This window comes from Gymnoscopelus braueri (genome assembly GCF_963280865.1).
Source record: "Gymnoscopelus braueri genome assembly, chromosome: 1".
NCBI lineage: Eukaryota > Metazoa > Chordata > Actinopteri > Myctophiformes > Myctophidae > Gymnoscopelus > Gymnoscopelus braueri.
In genome coordinates this window covers 65,850,775-65,872,718 of record NC_137603.1, presented here as the reverse complement: position 1 = coordinate 65,872,718, position 21,944 = coordinate 65,850,775, and the positions used below count along the sequence as shown (strand labels likewise).

The window sequence follows — 21,944 nt, the reverse complement described above, 5'->3', positions numbered from 1 at the left end:
CATATTAAACTGCATTTAATAATTATCATGTAGATACTTTGGATCTTTTTTTAATCAATACATGTCATTTTCATAGGAATATCCGTTGAGCTGGTCAAATGTTGTTTTTAAATGAATACAATTGTGCTGAATTTGTCATTTTATGGTGTTTAAACATGGATAATTCATATTCATAAGTCATATGACACGTTTCAGATTTGGGCCATTTTTAGAGTTATTAATCCAGGAGTACAATAGTAAGACTACAATATTTAAATATGTATGTGTCAATGTTAATATTGTGTGTACTGTTATTTATGACATGTCAATAAATGAAATACCTTTTATTATTTCTCTCTCACTCACTTACACACACACACACACACACACACACACACACACACACACACACACACACACACACACACACACTAATATCACACTAATATCACTGAAATAGAACACTAGTTACAGACATTTTTGAAAGATATGACATACATAGTTTCAGTTCATACAACGTATTCCATTATGTAACTTTATTCTTAAAAAAGGGGGGGAAATGTATAGATCGTATTTGTGAAATTTCAAAAACTCTTGTGTGTACGTTAACGCAATATAGTGTGGAATCTGAAACCACTGACTTCACTATGTTTTGGTAAAGGTTCTACTGCACTTTTGCATTTGCCAACAACGCCATATTGTAGTTAGTTTGATGTTCCAGAGGTGTGTATGAATGGTTGTAGAATGGATTGAGTCTTCACTCCAGTCAGTGAGGTTACTTGCATCCGATTTATTTCAAACCAACAGAGTACAAATGGACCCTGAGGTCCCTCCAACAGCCTCACGGCCTTGGAGTAGCACACACACTAAGTTTACATTTTAGTCAATCTTTATAGCAGTGGCCACATTTAGAAAAAGAGGAGGTACTTGTGTGGGTGGGTCAGCCTTGAAAGGTGAGACCCCACCTAGACAAACAATAGATCACACTTTGAGTCCCTGATTCGATTTGCAACTGTATGAGCCAGGAAGGGGGGGATGGAGACAAAGGCCTAGACCTTCTGTCTCCCCAATTGGGAATGCTAATTGTACCCCTCACCCGGGCTAGGGCCAACAGTCACCTCTCTGTCTGAATCAACTCTCCTGTCTGTACTTGTGAACTTATGAAATATACTTCAATAGCCTATAGTTTAAGATAACATTAATTATTGTCTCCGCCAGGCCGAAAGGCATGGCGAGAGAGTATGTTTTACCCCCTGTCCGTCCGTGTGTGTGTGTGTCCTGTCCGTCCGTTAGCAGCTAATCTCCGGCACCGTTGGCTTTTTTTTTCTTCACATGGGCCTGTTATAGCGCCACCAGGAGGCCGATTTGTGCAAAACCCTTTTTTTCTTCCCATCCTGATTGGCTAAGGTTGGCTTCCAAAGTTTGCAGGATTGGTCCGTTTTGAACAAAAGGCCTCAAATTATGCACACAGCTGCAATTTCTGTGAAATTTCACACGCACATTCCCACTAGGCCGAGGAAGAAATGCCACCCTTTTTCACAACGGCCTGTTATAGCGCCACCAGCAGGTCTAATTTAGCAAAACAAATTTTTGGAACAAAATGCCCCAACTCATGAATGCAGTGTCCGAGGAGCACTTTTTCTAGTTTGTATTTCATTTTTGATGTTTAAACCTACTGTGTTTGTATAATATTGTTAAATAAAGTGGAAACGTCTACTAGACGTTTCAGCTTAGACTGATGCCACCCGCTGCCAGTGTTGCCATTAGGGGTGGGACGATATATCGATATCGCGATATATCGCGATACTTTCTCCCGCGATAACTAATCGATATACTGCCGAAAAATATCGATATTATTATTATTATTATTATTATTATTATTATTTTTATTTTTTTAAGTTTGTGATACGTTGTTTTTCCTACTCTGTATTTGTGTAATGATGATTTTGAACTGTTTGGTGCTATTTTATGTGTTTATGAATTGAATACAAGGACTATCGTGATATATCGTTGGTGAAATTTCATGCAATATATCGTGATATCGCAATATATCGATATTTTCAGATATCGTGATATATCGTTGGTGAAATTTCTTGCAATATATATTGAATATCGTGATATCGCAATATATCGAATATCGTCGAATATCGTGATATATATTGTTATCGTGGGCCTAATATCGTGATATATATCGTATCGTGAGGTACCCATATCGTCCCACCCCTAGTTGCAATGTCCGCCTATTACATTACATTACATTACATTACAGTCATTTAGCAGACGCTTTTATCCAAAGCGACTTACAATAAGTGTATTCAACATAGGTAGGGAACGAAAACTACTAATCACCAGAAGTCTTTAGTGCATTTTCTGCAAAAACAAGCAACCAAGAGTATACCGAGCGCTAAGGTAAAAGTGCAATATATCAGCTACCTATTTCCTTAAACAGATGAGACAAAATAGCTAAGTCAAATGAGCATGAGCTAAAACAATTCAGTGTATCGACTAAACAAGATCCAATAAACAATACAACAATAGAAAACAAGCGTTCGTACAACTAGTTAACAACAAGTAGGTCAGGCAGAGAGGAAGGGTAGTGTTTCCTGAAGAGGTGGGTTTTCAACCTGCGGCGAAATATGGGCAGTGACTCTGCTGTCCTAACATCAGTGGGAAGTTCATTCCACCACTGTGGGGCCAGAACAGAAAAGAGTCGTGACCGTGTGGATCGGCCAGAAGGACCCTTGAGTGACGAGGCAATCAGTCGCCCCGAGGTGGCAGACCGAAGTGGTCGGGCAGGGGTGTAGGCATCGACCATAGCCCGAAGGTAGGAAGGAGCTGTTCCTTTCACTGCCCTATAGGCTAGCACCAGGGTTTTGAACTGGATGCGAGCCGCTACGGGGAGCCAGTGTAGAGAACGGAGAAGGATGGTTGTGTGGGAGCCTATTGTAAGCGTTTTTCTGTATTAGTACAGCAGGTTAACTCCTGTTTTTGAGCAAATCGTGCACTTTTTGTAAGAAGCGTGACATTTTCAGCATAATTAGTAAATAATATAACATTAATTTTCAGAAGGGGAGGGAAGTCAGATTTGACCTCTGAGGACCGTGAGAGGTCAAATCCAAAATGGCCGCTAGTCCAACTTAAGTTTGGAACCAAACACAGTAGAAAAATGTTTAAAGTATAATTTCCAACTAAATAGGGGATGCCTTTTCATTTGGTGACACTTTCGAGATCACCAGATTTCAAGGAAATGCTTTAAGTCGAGGTCAAGGTAAAAAATGTGCCCAAAAAAATAGTGCAATGATTTCCTCAGAATCAACAAATGGCAGTGTAACAAACATGGGTGTCTTATATAGGCGACACATCTGAAGGGGTTTAGACAATTAATTAACATTCCTCTATCAGAGGGCAAGGAACTTTATGCAACCAATGGAAGTGGAGTCGTCTGTTCTCCTGATTCTCCTGCTGATTCAAACTTGGCCTGCCTTGCCCCATGTTCACAAGAGGAGGCTGACACTTGTCTGCTTCTGCATGTGGCAGATACTGTGCTAAAGGGGTGTAAGAAGGTGACCATACGTACTGTTCATACTGATGTGGTTTTTGGTCTTTGGCTTCATTCCGATGAGCTGTGGGTTGCCTTTGGTGTTTGATCAAGCTTTCGGTACATAGCTGTTGTAGCATGAAATGGTTGCCACAATGACTCCAACACAGTGTCTGACTCTTCCAGTCTTTCACGCTTTCACCGGGTGTGACACTGTATCTGCATTCGCTAGCAGAGGAAAGGAGACTGCCTAGGAAACTTGGAGGTCATTCCCAGAGGTGAATGAGGCTTTCAGTGAACTCCTACACACGCCAAGTTAGGTCAGTGAAGGATCAATATGACCGAACCAGTGAGTGCACGGAAGTGAATGATGCCAGGAAACAGCTCTTCACACAGAAGTCAAGAACACTAGAGAGCATTCCTCCAACCCAGGCAGCACTCAAGCAACACATCAAGCGCACTTGCTACCAGGCAAACTGTTGGAACCAGGCATTGGTACTGGAACCAGAGATGCCAGAGCCAACTGAATGGGGCTGGACAAAAGAAACAACTGGGTGGCAACCATTTTGGACCACTCTCTCTGAAGCATCCAAATCGTGCCATGAATTAATCCGCTGTCGCTGCACCAAAGGGTGTACTGGACGATGCAAGTGTGCCAAAGCTGCACTCAAATGTACTGCACTGTGCCTCTGTTCTGGAGACTGTTCCGTTGTTTTTTGTCTTGCTTTTCTCTTTCTGTACGCAAGATGTGACAATAAAGAAGCCTTGAACCTTGATTATTGTCATTTACTATTATACTAATATATACTACTACTATATAGACTACCACCATGGGTTTATTCTGTTTATTTGTTTTGTATTATTCACATTGTCACAAAATGGAAGAACAGTTTCACTATATTGCAGTATAACCCAGTGTCCAAGCTAAAATATACTTATTACTATGTAATTTGACCTTGACCTTGATTTGATGTATGTCCTTGGGTTCTGGCAATCTCCAAAGTATCATCAAATGAATGGGCAACCCCAACTTAGTTGGAAAGAACGCCTTAATTTTTTTTTTTTAAGTATTTAGACATTCAGACCCTGTAAACGGGCGGCCATCTTGGATATATTATATACTAATTATGCTGAAAGTTTCAGCAAAAAGTGCACGATGGTATTGCTATTCCGCTCTACTATATAGTTGCTTGTAAATCTTGGTGGTTGCGGGTTTTTGGTCTCGTTTCTAAAGTGTAGTTGCTTATTTGGGCTTACTTCCTAATGTTTTAATAATTTTTTAAGTAATAATTAAGGACCCCCAAATTAATATGTATTTGTCCATAGCGCAGACCCCATCTGCAAATATGTTGTGCCCCATACAAGATTTGTGTTGTAAATCTTTTCACAGACGGGTACTCTGACGAAGCCCCCAACACTATGACTCCGACACATCAGTCGGATCGGAGGTGCGACAGGTGTGAGGGGCACATAGCGGCCTGAACCTGAATTCCTGCCCTGTTATTTCCTTTGTGCCCTCAAAACATTTACAACACTGTAAAAGATAGGTTCTCTGTTACCGATTGTTGCACTGATAACGTGAGGGATGGAAGTATTGATTATTTTCACAGGATATTTGTGTTTTATAGAATAGTTTGCACAGTTGTATTTTGCACAATTAATTAATACAGTCATGATTTTAAGTATTTATTGAAGGCATTTTAACTCTTGCTGTATCCGGGAGGAAAATATTCCCAGAAACCTGGCCAGTGGCAATCCATGTCGTTAGATACAGTTCAGTCGCTTTTACTTTGGAAAATGTTCCTTATAGATTAACTTAACGTTAATGAAATTTCACCCACTTCTTTACACCTGCAAACCTGTGATGTGACAAAGACGTGGATTCTGATTCTTGTATTGCTATTTTGAAGGAGTTGATCAAACGGATGGTGGTTAGTTTTCTGAAAGAACTTTTAGTTACTGAGTTGATTAGATTTCCCTATCTTATATCTCACAGTCCAGGACATTAATAGCGCCACCACTTGTCGGCACTGTATTACCAGTGTTTTATCATCTTTGATTGTCATTAATGCATCACATTGTTCTTTAGAGTCTAAAGAACAACGTGATGGAGACATCAAATTTCTCTTTTGGGTCTCAAGCTAAAACGTCTGGGAACGACTGCTTTAGACAGGTTATTACTCACTTTACATTGTCTACTTGTATCCAGTATATTTAAAACATCTCTTTCAACCAGTTGTTTTCAGTCTGTTTATTAATAAAATAGGTTTCTGGTGTGTGAAGATGACATGTATGTAATGGTGTAGGGTTGAATCCTGGTCAAGTTCATCGGCAGAAGGAAGTTGATGGATGGTTCTTAGCTAAAACGGACCCTGCGCATGGAGCCCACTGTGCTGCTCTGACCGCCCCAGTCAGAGGAGTTGTTGTAATCCCGTTTCTCCAGGACATAGTGAGGACCTCTGTAGTTGGGCTCCTGGTAGATCACCCATCTACAAGCACATCACAAAACACAAACAAATAGCCTTCAGATTCAGAACACTTAAACGGCTTACTGTAGCCAGTGGTGGAAAGTACATTTACTTAAGTACTGTACTTAAGTACAAGTTTGAGGTATTTGTACTTTACTTGAGTATTTCCAATTTCCAATACTTTTACTTCTACTCCACTGCATCTCAGAGGCAAATATTGTATTTTTACTCCACTACAATTGTTTGAAAACTTTAGTTGCTTGTTACTTTTCAGATGTAAATTATGATATTCTGAAACATACATTAACCACTTTAGCCCTATTTTATACATAGGCTATTTGAAAATAGCCGATCTACAAGCTCACAAGTGCGACTCGTTGTGAGCTTGCAGATATGCTATTTTCAGTTCTGCTATTTTCAGTACTTTTACATTTGGTACTTTAAGTATATGTTGATGCCAATACCTTTGTAGGCTACTTTTACTCAAGTAACTTTTTGAATTCCGGACTTTTACTTGTAACAGAGTACTTCTACATTGCAGTATTGATACTTTTACTTAAGTAAAAAATGTGAGTACTTTTTCCACCACTGACTGTAGCCCACCTGTGCCATACATGATAAAATGAGCAGTTTGAACCCTTAAAATGTCAGTCTTGACTTGGATCTCCTTTCAGTAGTATGGTAGCTTATAGTTTCTTTCAATAGAATGGTAGCATATAGTATATTTCAGTATTATGGTAGATTATAGTTTTGGTGATCTGGGAAATATGTATTTGGTGGATACACAGACACACCGATTTTCAGCATTTAGCTAATTAGTGTGGTTGCCCTAACAGGGCAACCAGTTAGGGCAACCAGACTATAGTACTCTACCAGTACCTACTTTATTAGTGTGGTTGCCCTAACAGGGCAACCAGACTATAGTACTCTTCCCACTTTATTAATCTTTCTAGATAAACAATACTTTGGCACGCTACTCCTCCCACAGTTTTTTTTCCCCAATTTAGTGCCATATGTCAAAATGACCGGCTTCAGCGGGAATCGTGTGCTATCATTTTGCTAAGAGATTGGTTACATAGTTTTATTGATATTGATTTATTAGTGCATTAAATTTCCCCATCCACTTTAATGGAAAAGTGAAAAAACTCAAATTCAAGTATTTTTTTCTCAGAAACCGTAAGAGCTAGAGTTACCAGATTTGGAGAGGAGGTTTATAATTTAGTCCAAAATTATTGAAAAAATGATTACACCAGTCAACCTCATGGTGGCGCTATAACAGCCCCCTTTACGTTTTGGCCTATAACTCTTGAACCGTATGTCGTAAAATCAAAATTTATTTTCCCCTGGATTCCTTGGGTCACGACGCATTTCCCCATATAGGCTACGCCCATTTGCGTCAGGATCGATTTTCTGCCATTTTGAATTTTCTTCAAAACACACTTTTTGCACCTTTTCCTACAGATTTTGTCCAAATCTCACAATAATCGGTACACGTGATCTATGGACCCATGGGATAAACATGTCCAAACGGCATTTCGATAGTCCTTACCGTTTGTCCGTAATTGGCTTCCAAAGTTAGTGGGAGGGGCCCGTTTTACCAAAAATGCCAGAAGTCACGAACGAAACGTCCAATCAATCCCAAATTGTAATCACATGTCAAGGGTGGTTTATTCAACAAATCCCCAAAAGCATTTCCACTTTGATCCATAGGGGGCGCCACAAATGCTCAAAATGTAACCGTTTGATGCAAAAACCTTATGTTGGGGGGATCAATCCTCTCAAAATGAAACGCAAGTGATCTCAGGAGTTATGTGACAATGTAATTTGCGCAGCCTCCGACGGTATTCCTCCCAGCGTACTCCTCGAGTCCCGACCGGCGTCGGCGCAACCACACTTTGCAATTGCCCTGAATTGCGACGCGTCTAGTTCTTTCTTTATTTCTAGATGAACTTTATTTTGGCACGCTACTCCTCCCACAGTTTTTTTCCCCCACACTCGTGTCATATGTCAAAATGACCGGCTTCACCGGGAATCGTGCGCAATCATTTTGCTAAGAGATTGGTTATATAGTTTAATTGATATTGATTTATTAGTGCATTAAATTTCCCCATCCACTTTAATGGGAAAATGAAAAAACTCCCATTCAAGTATTTTTATTCTCAGAAACCGTAAGGGCTAGAGTTACAAGACTTGGAGGGGAGGTTCATAATTTAGTCCGAAATTATTCAAAAAAATTATTACACCAGGTGGCGCTATAACAGCCCCCTTTACATTTTGGTCTATAACTCCTGAACCGTAGGTGGTAGGATAAAAATATATTTTTGGGTCATGGCGCAACTCCCCATATGGCCACGCCCATTTGTGTCTGGATAGATTTTCCGCCATTTAGAATTTTCTTCAAAACACACTTTTAGCTCCTCCTCCCACATATTTTGTCAAAATTTCAGAAGAATCGGTACACATGATCTCTGAACCCATGCGATAAACATATCCAAGACCCACGACTGGCGTCGGCGCAACCACACTTTGCAATTTCCCAGAATTGCGACGCGTCTAGTTATATGTGTAATTCACTGAGTACATTTTGTCTGACATGCCCTGAAACTCATGAATAATTTCATTATTCTGTTATGAAATTATACATGAGTATTGATGAATAGACTGGTCACATTGTGTCATCTGTCCCCCGACCCCTGATTTTGTGTAACACCGTTGTACAACAGAATAAGTATAAAATAGGGTTTAAGTCAGCCTATTTGATCTAGTCGATTATAACTATAATAATTTCTGCGTCTATTTTGATTAAAAAACGAACTTCTTAACAAAAAAAAAAGTGCTCCGAGGAGCACAGGTTTCCGCCAGGCTGGGTTGCCTTGCATAGCTACTTGGAATGGGATCTGAAATCTGTACCGATTTGTGTGAGTTTTGGACAAAATCTGTAGGAGTAGTAGCAAAAAGTGCAATTTGAAGAAAACGCACTATGGCAGAAAATTTTATCTGGTACAAAGTTGTGTCATGATCCAAGGAATCCAGGGGGGAAAGATGTTGATTGTATGACCTATGGTTCAAGAGTTATAGGCCAAAACGTGAAGTGGGTTCTTCCTTGGCTTAGTGTGTGCGTGCAAAGTTTCCAAGCAATCAGGTGCTGCATTTATGATGTGTGGCATTTTGTGCCAAACGGCCACCCCCACAAACTTTGGAAGCCAATCATAGCCAACTGGAATGGAATATGAGAATGTCATGACCAGTGGTGGAAAGTAACTAAGTACATTTACTCAAGTACTGTACTTAAGTACAATTCTTAGGTATTTGTACTTTACTTGAGTATTTGCAATTTCCAATACTTTTACTTCTACTTCACTACATCTCAGAGGCCATTTTCTTTATCACTACAATTATTTGAAATCTTCAGTTACTAGTTAGGATTATTATTATTACAAAACATACATTAACCACTTCAGCCCTATGCATTTCAGCCATTTGAAAATAGCCGATCTACTTGTAGATCTGCTATTTTCAAAAGATGTTTATACATTTGAAAATTTGAAATGGGACATTCTGCATAATGAGTACTTTTACTTTTGGTACTTGAAGTACATTTTGATGACAACACTTTTGTACTTTTACTCAAGTACATTTTGAATTCCGGACTTTTACTTGTAACAGAGTATTTCTATATTGCAGTATTGATACTTTTACTTAAATAAAATTGAGTACTTTTTACCACTGGTCATGACTGCATAGATACGATAGAATAATGGCTAAGACAGTAATGGACAGCCCTAGCATAGCAGTGGAGAAGCAGAGGTGTGCTATAGGGCATAGCAGTGACGGTCATTATCTATGGGATCCATAGAGATTATGAAATCTCTATGGGAAAAATGCATTGTTTTTTTGGAGTGGAACCAGAAAATGGCCGCCACTGCTATGCCCTATGTGGTGGTTGAACTCACGATCCCCCGAGGACGCGGATGGATGCAGCTCTGTTGAGGCTGTGGCGGCTCATCAGGTTGGGGATGTCGTCCTGGATCTCTGTCTTCTTACCAGAGAATCCAGCTCTCTCAAACAGCTGGGCTTTGGCAGGGTTGTTGTCCTGCACACATTAACACTGATCAGTGTGTGTGTGTGTGTGTGTGTGTGTGTGTGTGTGTGTGTGTGTGTGTGTGTGTGTGTGTGTGTGTGTGTGTGTGTGTGTGTGTGTGTGTGTGTGTGTGTGTGTGTGTGTGTGTGTACACATGCATCATGCATAGACCCATAGTCAGTGGTGGAACGTAACTAAGTTACTAACTAAGTACTCAAGTACTCTACTTAAGTAATTTTTTTAGGTATTTGTTCATACACTCCTGCTAGACCTGATGTAAGAACTACAATATGATCAACTTATTTTAAACTAACTTGAGCTATTAAGAAAAAGATTTAAAGGACCATATTGCCAACATCGTATTGTATATTCCAGTGGCTCTTAACATTTTCTGGATCAGGGCTCACTTGAAAATCTCAAAGCGTTGGAAATTACCATGACTTTACCATGTTTTTTACATTATTATTATTGTCATTATTATTATAATTTGTTAACATAATAAAAACGTTGGGTAGTATGTTGGTTATAGTCCACCAGTGTGGTCCATTCAATGATAGTCAAATGAAATCGTATCATCTCTGTCGGGTCCAAAACTTCTCAGGATTCAAATTCAAAAGTAGAAGATGTACAAGCTTGTATATCTGCTACTTTTGATGCTTTTGTGTGACGCTGTAGTATTATCAAGTAGGGCTTTAAATTTGCAGGGACAAAAACAGTGGTGTAAAGTAACTTAAAGTACGTTTGATCAAGTACTGCACTTAAGTACAATTTTGAGGTACTTTTTACTTTACTGGAGTATTTCCAATTGTCTATACATTTACTTCTACTCCACATCTCAGAGGCAAATATTATTATTTTTTTACTCCACTACAATTATTTGCAAACTTTAGTTACTAGTTACTTAATTGCAGCTATAAATTATTACATTATAAAACATACACTAACCACTTTAGCCCTATTTTATACCTAGGCTATTTGAAAAAAGACGATCTACAAGCTCACAACGCGTCGCATCGCGGCGCGTTGTGAGCTTGTACATCTGCTATTTTCAAACATTTTATTACTTTTACTTTTGGTACTTTAAGTACATTTTGATACCAATACTTTTGTACTTTTACTCAAGTAATTGTTTTATTCCATAACAGTACTTCTACATTGCTGTATTGATACTTTTACTTAAGTAAAACATTTGAGTACTTTTTCCACCACTGAAAAAAAAGAAAGTTAGAATAATGGAGAATTTAGGTTTTCCATGTGGTCGACGGCTCACCTGCTTCACAGCACGGACGGAGGAGATGTGATCCACCTGAGCAGACCACTTGTCATAGCAGTTATACTCGCCCCTGTCACACATGTCCCACAGGTACTGACGCCCCCGGAAGTTCTCATGTTCATAGCCCACCCATCTGCAACAAACCAATTGATCAATCAATCAATCAATTGACCCATTTAGACCGGAAAATTATCTGTAATTTTTTGTTTCTTTGGCTATTCAGAAATAGCAGATCTACAAGCTTGTAGAGCTGCTATTTTTTAAACAAATTGTGAAAGTTTGTGCAAATCTTTAAATATATATATTTTGTATAACATTTGTAAAATATTTACAGAAGCAAAGATTTGAGTTACAAATGTTCGCTTTAAAAAAATATATATTCAAAGATTTGCAATTTTTTTTACGATTTTTCTAAAATAGCAGATCTACAAGCTCTATATACGAGCTTGTATATCTGCTATTTTTTAATAGCCAAAGAAATCTAAAATGATTCAGATGCGTCCCCGGATTGAATGGGTTAAAGGTAGGGTAAGTGATATTTCTTGGGGGGTTTATCAGGTGGGTTGCCAATTTCAGTCGATCAGGAGAGAATACCCATTTATCAGCATCAATTTTATAGTGTCCAAGTTCAAATTTGGTCCACTCATTTATTTGTGTCATTACTTCCCATTTCACTTGTTTATCCTGTATACATTTTCTCTCCTGATTGGATAAAATTGGTATCCCGACCTAAAAAAATATTTTCTGTTTAGATCTGGAGAGACGAGGAGCCCCTGTTACCGAACAAACACTCATCAGAATATAGAATGATTTAAAAGATGATGATTTAAAGAATATAGAATGATTTAAAGTTCACCCCAAAAAATATTTTTTTTCTATTGATTAGTCTGAATTTGATGACCGGCAGCGGTTCCGGTAGGAGACACAAAGAGTCTCCTTTGTATCTCCTACCGGAACCGCTGCCTACCGGTCCACTGGTCATCAAACTGTTGGCTTAGGAATGCGACAAAAACCAAAGAATATCCATGAATTCAAGTCTCCATGGGGTGAGTAATCAATAGAAAAAAAGACATTTTGGGGGTGAACTATCCCTTTAACACTACTTTTATCAAATGTAATGTAAACACTGTACCTGCTGCAACTTTTTCCTCACCTGCATATGATGCTAAATTTCATGTACTGTATATACCTGCTTTCACAGGCACTATCTGTATGTATGTACAGTATTATTTTTGTTCTATTTAACCTGTTATCTTTCTCTTTTGCTTTGCTCTCACTCTACCTCTCTTCTCACGGAATACTACAAAATGGTGGAGCACGGTACGAAAACATAATTTCAATGATGTAATTGTAAAACTGATTCTAATACTGTAGCTTGTGTTGTTCATGTGTCGTTCACCATGTTCACCATGTTGAACTGTGATTGCTGGGAACGCATCTGTGTAACCACTTTATCCATATTTTATCCCTGGAACAAAATATTTTGAGATGGGGGTCCACGGCCAAATACATACAGTATCATGTTGGGGGTCCTTGACATGAAAATGTTTGAGAACCACTGATATTATAGCAACATTAGTGTTTCAGAAAACTCTTTTAGAATACATTTGTAGAATCCCCCAGGAGCAAAGATTTGAGTTACAAATGTTCGCTTAAAAAAATATATATTCAAAGATTTGCACAGATTTTCACTATTTTTTCCCCAAAATTGCAGATCTACAAGCTCATAGCTTGTATTTCTGCTATTTTTGAATAGCCCAAAGAAATCTAAAATGACACGAGATGCGTTCCCCGGATTTAATGGGTTAAAAAAGTTTGCTTTAAGTTGTCTAACTGCACTGTACATATGGCTATATGACCCTGTGCATCGATGCAGTAAGAAGGAAACTGTAAGACTAGGAAAACATTTCAATAGGCTCTATACACAGCAGCCATAGTGTGAAGAAATTCACAGGTGTTGCCAATGATACTTATGTTGGCTTTGTTCCATTCTGGTCAAACAGAGCCAGGGTGCTGCTATTGTGCATCACTGGAAACACTTTGCTACACCAGTGGGTCTAAAATTGGGGTCCAGGGACCCTCATGGTTCCTTGAGAGGGTTCCAAATGGTCCCTTACGGGTGTGTAACTCTGAGAGTTATGGGGGTCGTGGATATTTAAAAAGTCTGAGAACTACTGTGCTACGCTAAATGGAACCTGTGAAGGAAGTGATACTATGGCTGCTGTGCATAGATCCTATGCTGTAGTGTAGGGTAGTGGTATTGATCCTTTGAATATAGCCTGTCGTGTTCCTTTGCACGATGCAGTGACAGGGGTTTTGCGGTAGGCGGTGCTGTGCTGTTGTACACTTACGCTCCGCTCTCCACCTGCACAGAGTTGCATCTCTCTGGGAAGCTCTTGTCACTGAGTTTCTGACAGTCGGAACTGAGGTCCAGCCGCCTTCCGGCGAAATTCCGCTGCTCGAAAAGGGTCACCTGAGGACACAGTGACACAATTATCAGTGGTGGGAAAAGTACTCAAATGTTTTACTTAAGTAAAAGTATCACTACTGCAGTATAGAAATAGCCTACTGTTACAAGTAAAAGTCCGGTAATCAAAATGTGCTTGAGTAAAAGTACAAAAGTATTGGCATAAGAATATACTTAAAGGTAGGGTAAGTGATATTTTTTGGTTAAAACAAAAAGTATTTTGTTAAAAGGTTAATATTCTGATAGTAATCATTGCTATAGAGTGTTTGTTCAGTAACAGGAGTCTCCCTGTCTCTCCTGCTCTTTAATAAACAGAAAATACATTTTCCGGTAGGTGTCAAAATCTCAGCCAATCAGGAGAAAGTACCAATTTTTAAGCTTCATTTTTATAGTGTTCCAGTTCCAATTTTGCCTGCTCATTTCTTAGTGTCTTCACTTCCAATTTCACTTGCTTAATCTATATCCTGATTGAGTTCTCTATCCTGATTGGATAAAATTGGAAATGAAACTGAAACTGAAACGAAAATGCATTTTCTGTTTTATAAAGAGCTGGAGAGACAAGGAGACTCCTTTTACTGAACAAACACTAGATAGCAATGAGTACTATCAGAATATAGAGCTATTTAACACTTATTTTAACCAAAGAAAATCACTTACCCTACCTTTAAAGTACTAAAAGTAAAAGTACTCATCATGCAGAATGTCGAGTGTCATGCAGAATGTCAAGTTCAATATGTTTTTGAAAATAGCAGATCTACAAGCTCACAATGCGTCACAACGCATTGTGAGATTGTAGATTGGCTATTTTCAAATAGGTGAAATGTATATATGGCTGAAGTGGGTAATGTGTGTTTTGTAATAATAATCTAAATGGTATTTTTGGCACTTTTACTGCAAGGTAACTAGTAACTAAAGCATTCAAATAATTGTAGTGGAGTAAAAGTACAATATTTGCCTCTGAGATGTAATGGAGTAGATGTAAAAGTATTGAAAATGGAAAATACTCCAGTAAATAAAAAAATCCTCAAAAGTGTACTTAAGTACAGTGCTTGAGTAAATGTACTTACTTACTTTACACCACTGCTAATTATGAATATTTCCTACACTGATTTTACTATCAAATCCATTAATATGAGACACACTCACATCAAAATGTGCCAAACAAAGGAACAGAAAGCTCTTTGGCATTTTGACTAGAGTTGTTCCAATACAGATACCAGTATCGGAAAACCTGTCGTTACAGCCTAAATTGCTTGTATTGGTACGGTGAGTAGGCCAGTCTATGCCAATCCGATACCACACAATTTGTCACGTAATTTATTTAATTTACGGTGAACAACAATTTTGTATTTTGAATGCTTCAGTTGATGTTGCACTGTTTTATACCCGTAATGTACTATTTACATTGTTTGTATAACTTGTGGCTGCACTTTAACAATTATTAATTACTAGAAGCATTTATTATTTGTTACGCATTGGTATCGGATTGGTACTCAGTAAGGACCGATACGCAAGTTGTGGGTACCTAGCCTGGTAAACCCTCCCTCCGGAAATCTCATTTGTAATTTATTTCAGGAGTGAATTCAAATGGAAATGAGATTTTCCGGAGGGAGGGGCGTTACCAGGCTAGTGGGTACCGGCAGCGGATCCGGAAAGAAAAAATGGTATTGGACCATCTCTAATTTTAACCAGTGGTGGAAAGTAACTAAGTGCACGTACTCAAGTACTGTACTTTAGTACAAATTTGAGGAATTGTTACTTTACTAGAGTAATTAAAATGTTCAATACTTTTACTCTACTCCACTACATCTCAGAGGCAAATATTGTACTTTTTACTCCATTACAATTATTTGAAAACTTAAGTTGTTACTTTGTAGATTTAGATTATTATTACAATACATGCATTAACCACTTAATCACTATATACTTTGGCTACTTTTAAAATGTTTTGAACACTTGTGAAATGTGACATTCTACACGATGAATATACTTTTACTTTTGGTACTCAAAGTATATTTTGATGCCAATACTTTCGTACTTTTACTCAAGCACATTTTGATTCCCGGACTTTTACTTGTAACAGAGTATTTCTACATGGTGGTATTGATACTTTTACTCAAGTCAACATTTTGAGTACTTCTTAGTTCTTCCATCACTCATTTTAACTGAGTGGAACAGGTGACTCACCCTCCCGCTGGACCCATAGAAGGCACGTTGGAGCACAGACCCCAGCTTGCTGTGGAGACAGTGATGTGAACCAACAGTTAGTCTACAACATACATGGGCAACTGGCGGCTCGGGGGCCACATGCGGCCCCCACCTTCACTTAATACCCGCAGGTTAATAAACAGAATACTGATATATTATTGATTTCAGATGTTACAATTCCAAACATGCAAACATGACCCACTTTAATTACGTCTATATTAGTAGGTTAATGACTAGTATTAAAATTCTATTGTCTTTTTTATGTCCAATGTATATTTGTATTTAAGTTCATAAAGTTAAGTATAAGTATAACAAAAAGCATTTGAAATTAAATGTAACTTTTCTGGATTCAAATTCAAAAATAGCTAAAACAAATACAGGATTCCAATTCAAAAATAGCAAAAATACCAGATCTACAAGCTCAAAACGCGTCACACTGCGGCACTTTTTGAGCTTGGAGATCAGCTATTTTTGCTAGTTTTGTGTGACATAGAATGGCAAAGTACGGCATTAATTTACAAAAAAAGTTAGAATACGGAGATAAGAGGTTTCTCCCCGACAGTATATGCAATGTGGCCCTCTTGAGTGAGTGTGGAAATATAGTGGCCCTCTTCATCATCAAAGTGTGCAAAGTATAAACTCAAGTAAACACACAAAATGACAAGTTACAAAGTTACATTTTTTTATCCAATCCAAGTTATATATTTTTCCAATCAGGAGAAAGAACTACAGGATAAAATCACATTGGAAGTGATGAAACAAAAACAATGGGCGGACCAAAATTGGAACTGGAACACAAACTGATAAATTGTCTTTGTGGGGTTCTCTCTCCTGATTGGATAAAATTGGTATCCTAACCTGAATATGTTCTGTTTACTAAAGAGCTGGAGAGACGGGGAGACCCCTGTTGCTGAACAAACACTCTGTAGCAATGATTAGCCTACTTTAAGAATATAGAGCTTTAACTTTTTTTTAATGACCAATCAATCAATTGTGTTCCAGCTTGAATCAATGGCACTAACGTAGTGTACTTTTAAAGAAAAAATACCATGACTTGTTTTTTTTACATACATGTTTTACATATTTTAATGTATGTCATCAATAAAGACTTAGTGTTTTGCCTATTATTTGGTGGCCCACTTGCATTATCCTCACGGCCAGTGGTGTAAAGTAACGTAAAGCACATTTACTCAATACTGTACTTTAGTAAAATGTTTAGGTATTTTTACTTTACTGGAGTATTTCAAATTTTCAGTACTTTTACTTCTACTCCACTACAGCTCAGAAGCAAATATTGTACTCCACTACAATTATTTGAAAACTTTAGTCACTAGTTAGTTACTTTGTAGATTGTTATTATTATTACAAAACATGCATTAACCACTTCAGCCCTATATACATTTCGGCCATTTGAAAATAGCCGATCTACAAGCTCACAATGCGTCGCATCATTTTATACATTTGAAAACGTGTGAAATGGGACATTCTGCATAAGGAGAACTTTTACTTTTGGTACTTTAAGTATATTTTGATGCCAATACTTTTGTACCTTTACTCAAGAAAATGCTGATCACTGGACTTTTACTTGTAACATAAAAATATTTTAGATTTTTTTTAAAAAGTTTTTTCAAAAACTCTTAGGATTAGAACAGTGGTTTAGAACAGTGGTTCTCAAAAATAGCAGATGTACAAGCTCACAGTGCATCATTTCGTGCTGCGCTGCGAGCTTGTACATGTGCTATTTTTGAAAAAATAAAGGAAAAGTGTTTAAAAAATCTTGAATCATTTTGATGATTTTTCTTTTTAACAAATCTTCTCTTCTGGGGGTCCCTGGCACAAAACATTTACAGATGGGGGTCCACGGCCAAATACATACAATCCAATACATACAATCCTTTGCATGAAAAAAATTGAGAACTACTGATTTAGAAGGCATTTGTAAAATTGGCCTCAGGTCTTCATGGGTTAAGTTAAAGTACTTTTTCCACCACTGAGTCTTAGTGTTTTGCCAATTATTTGATGGCCTACTTGCAATATCCTCTCGGCCCACTAGTGGCCCCCCCTCTGCCCAACAGGTTGGGAATCACCAATGGTGGAAAAAGCACTCACATTTTTTACTGAAGTAAAATTGCAATATAGATATACTCGGTTACAAGTAAAAGTCCGGAATTCAAAATACTTGAGTAAAAGTACAAAAGTATTGTCATCAAAATGTACTTCAAGTACCAAAAGTAAAAGTACTCATTATGCAGAATGTCCCATTTCAAGTTTTCAAAATTGTATAAACATATTTTGAAGATACCAGATCTACAAGCTCACAATCACATTGTGAGCTTGTAGATCGGCTATTTTCAAATGGCCGAAATGTATCGGGCTGAAGTGTTTATGTATGTTTTGTAATAATAATCCAAATCTAAAAAGTAACTAAAGATTTCAAATAATTGTAGTGGAGTAAAAGTACAAAATTTGCCTCTGAGATGTAGTGGAGTAGAAGTAAAAGTATTGGAAATTGTAAAGTAAAGTACAAATACCTCAAAATTGTACTTAAGTACAGTACTTGAGTACATTTACTTAGTTACTTTCCACCTCTGGGAATCACTGCCTTTAACGGGTGCTCTATGGTTCGCCACGGCTGGCTCACACAAGCACTCTCAACATACCTGGTTTGTTGGGCTAATCCTGAGACCTTAGTAAAGATGTTCATGTCAGCTCTGCGAAGCCAGAACAACAGGCCTTAAATACAGCCTGTTTCAGGTGGTCCTGTCACCTGCTGGAACCCTCAGAGAGCTTCTGCAACACTCCACTGACACAATGCATTCATATGCTAAACACACGCACACACGCACAACAACAACAACAACACCACACACTATGCTCATGCTCTGCTCTCAGTGTAAACCTGAACACACACGTATACACACACGCATGTGCTTGCACACATACACACACACGTGTGTGAGTGTGTGTGTGTGTGTGTGTGTACACACACACACACACACACACTCACACGCACACACGCACACAGACGCATGAGTGGATACATGTACAAAAGCACTGCAAACAAGACCCATGCTTACAGAATAGCTTATATCCGCACGCACGCACGCACGCACGCACGCACGCACGCACGCACGCACGCACGCACGCACGCACGCACGCACGCACGCACGCACGCACGCACGCACGCACGCACACACACACACACACACACACACACACACACACACACACACAGCACATTCAAAATACAAAATTTTGAGCCATGACAGTGTTTATGTATTTGCATGTGCACACACACTCACACGCATGGACACACACACGCGCACACACACACACACACACACACACACACACACACACACACACACACACACACACACACACGCTTGTATGTGTGAACAGAGTGCAGTGCCAACAGTTTTGGCTTTGAACAATTCAGCATTTTCACAACAAAGCTTTGCCTCCATGTCGAGTGCATTGATGCTTTGTGCGGGTGCAGCTCTGAATAGACCAATAGCTCTATTACACTGTCCCTGTGGACATCCAACTCTATGGCAGCCATTCTCAAACTTTTGCATTTCAAAGACCCCTAGTAGTATCAATACTGCAATGTAGAAATACTCTGTTACAAGTAAAAGTCTGGTTTTCAAAATTTACTTGAGTAAAAGCATGAAAGTATTGGCATCAAAGTATACTTAAAGGACCAAAAGTAAAAGTACTCATTATGCAGAATGTCCCATTTCACAAGTTTTAAAATGTATAAAGATCCTTTGAAAATAGTAGATCTACAAGCTCAAAAACGTGTCGCAAAGCGAGGCGTTATGAGCTTATAGATCGGCTATTTTCAAATAGCCAAAGTATAATTATATAGGGCTGAAGTGGTTAATGTATGTTTTTAATAATAATACAAATCTAATAATAAAACTATAACTAACGTTTTCAAATAATTGGAGTAAAAGTACAATATATGCCTCTGAGATGTAGTGGAATATAAACACACAAAATTAAAAAAAATACCTCAAAATTGTATAAGTACAGTACTTGAGTACATGTACTTAGTTACTTTGCACCACTGGATACATTTTATCTCTGGGATCCCAATTTACACTGTAACATCCTCAGCGTTAATTTAACTCTGAGAGTGTACAAATGGAACCAAATGGACCATGTGTGTTAGGCCTGGCTCACAGGACGGTCCCACTGGTCCCAAGTGGACCTCCAGGCAGGTCGTGCTGGCTCCTGTGCCCGAGATAGGCGCTTTTGGGTGGATGGACATAGGCAGCGAGGACGGTCGGTCCCCGGTGTTGGTGGTTGACCTCCATGTGGTGCATGGCTGTGTGTCAGGCACACAGGGGCGTCCCAATGTCGAAATGGCTCACACAAGTGTATGGTTGTTTGGTATTTTTCTAAGACCGGTAATATTTCATGGAGTCCCCACTCCCGAGTGACTTATCATTATGACCCAGAGGGTCCTGGGCTGGGAGGGGAGAGGAGGACAACCCAGGACTCACTGGACTTCCAGCCCTATGACAGCCATAACCATAATAATACATAGGATATAATAGCTACTTAAAGCAGCACTATATAACTTTACTCTTCTACCGCAGATTTGAACCTGGTTTCCTGCGCATATGCTGACATTTTTACCATTGAGCTAACAAAGCCTGCCTGCTTGCTCAGGGGATAAATTGAATCTTGACCAAATCCGTGTCAGATCCTGTGTCTAGGTGAGACATGACCTTTGACACAATCTAAATGTCTAAAAGAAGAGCAGGGAGACAAACTACAACCACCCCAATTGAATAAATTATATTGTATTAACAAAATTGACAAAATTACATTTCGTTAATTAAAAAAGTTACATAGTGAGGCTTCAATTTACATGCGCCCAACAATATTTATTTTCAAACATAAAAATGGTTTCCTCCAAGAAATAGATTTTTGTGCAAAACAAATGTTTCATTTTTTCAAATGTTTCATGTTTCATGATTCAGAATCATACAAATACATAAATAATAATAATAATTATTATTATTATCAATAATAATAATTTGACACCTCACATGCTACTTATTGCAGAATTAAACATTTTATATTTTCTTACCCAACATTCAACATTTCTCACGGGTTCCCCTAGGGGAGTTGAATTTCAACTTTTTTTTACATGCGTTACAAGGTGACTAGGATTGTAAGGGTGTCCCCTTACACACAAATTATGAAGAAATGTCTTGGTAAGGAATTTATTCCAAAATGTATTCCATGGTGAGTTTCAATAGCAGTGGTTGGGATTTCTTCACATTCCAGCATACAGTATATCAGAATATTGTATAATACATGGTAAGACACATGTGTTATGTGCAGACTTTTAAATTATAGTGGATTTTAGATTTGTTTTAGGTTATTAGATTTTTAGATAGGCAATTGTATTTTTAGATTTTTTATATTGTAATCAGCAAAATAATTCAGTGTTTTTAATGGCACCTGTCTTTTTAAACATCTGTGATCAGGCTGAAAGCTGAATAAACATAAACATAAACATTTTGACTACACTGTCAAATAATGAAGGTATACTGCCTCAAAGCCTTAAACAAATGCCACGAGGCCAAGCTGGAAATGAATCAGGCTCACTAACATTAACTCTGCTTACAGTGTCAAAATCCCTCCTTTTTCTAAAAGATCTGTTTGCACCAGCAAATTACGTTCACACTCCACTGACTTCAAATGGCTGGGTATGTGGGGGGCCGCTCCGTTTCCTCTGTACATGGACCACTGAATAGCACAACATCTACTGGATGCTTCCCCACGTTTTTTTCCTTCTCTCTCTCTCTCTCCTCTAGCATCGGCATTGAACGCCACTAGTGACATTTGTGAGAATTGACCAGGTGCAGAAGCTTGGGGACGTTTCCTGCATTTTGGAGTTGTTTCCAGTT

The 21,944-nt window shown here is 38.4% G+C and overlaps 1 protein-coding gene across 1 annotated transcript; it reads right to left on the bottom strand.

Moving 5' to 3' along the window:
• Window positions 1-5,873: 5,873 nt before the first annotated feature.
• On the bottom strand, window positions 5,874-18,724 carry crybgx (crystallin beta gamma X; the record flags this gene model as incomplete). The annotated part of the gene is made up of 6 exons (XM_080424275.1): window positions 18,675-18,724; window positions 15,994-16,042; window positions 13,691-13,812; window positions 11,337-11,472; window positions 9,939-10,078; window positions 5,874-6,006 (listed from the first exon to the last, which is right to left on the bottom strand). Exons 1-6 carry the CDS (start codon window positions 18,716-18,718, stop codon window positions 5,874-5,876), a joined length of 624 nt encoding a protein of 207 aa, XP_080280401.1. The 5' UTR covers window positions 18,719-18,724.
• Window positions 18,725-21,944: the final 3,220 nt, after the last annotated feature.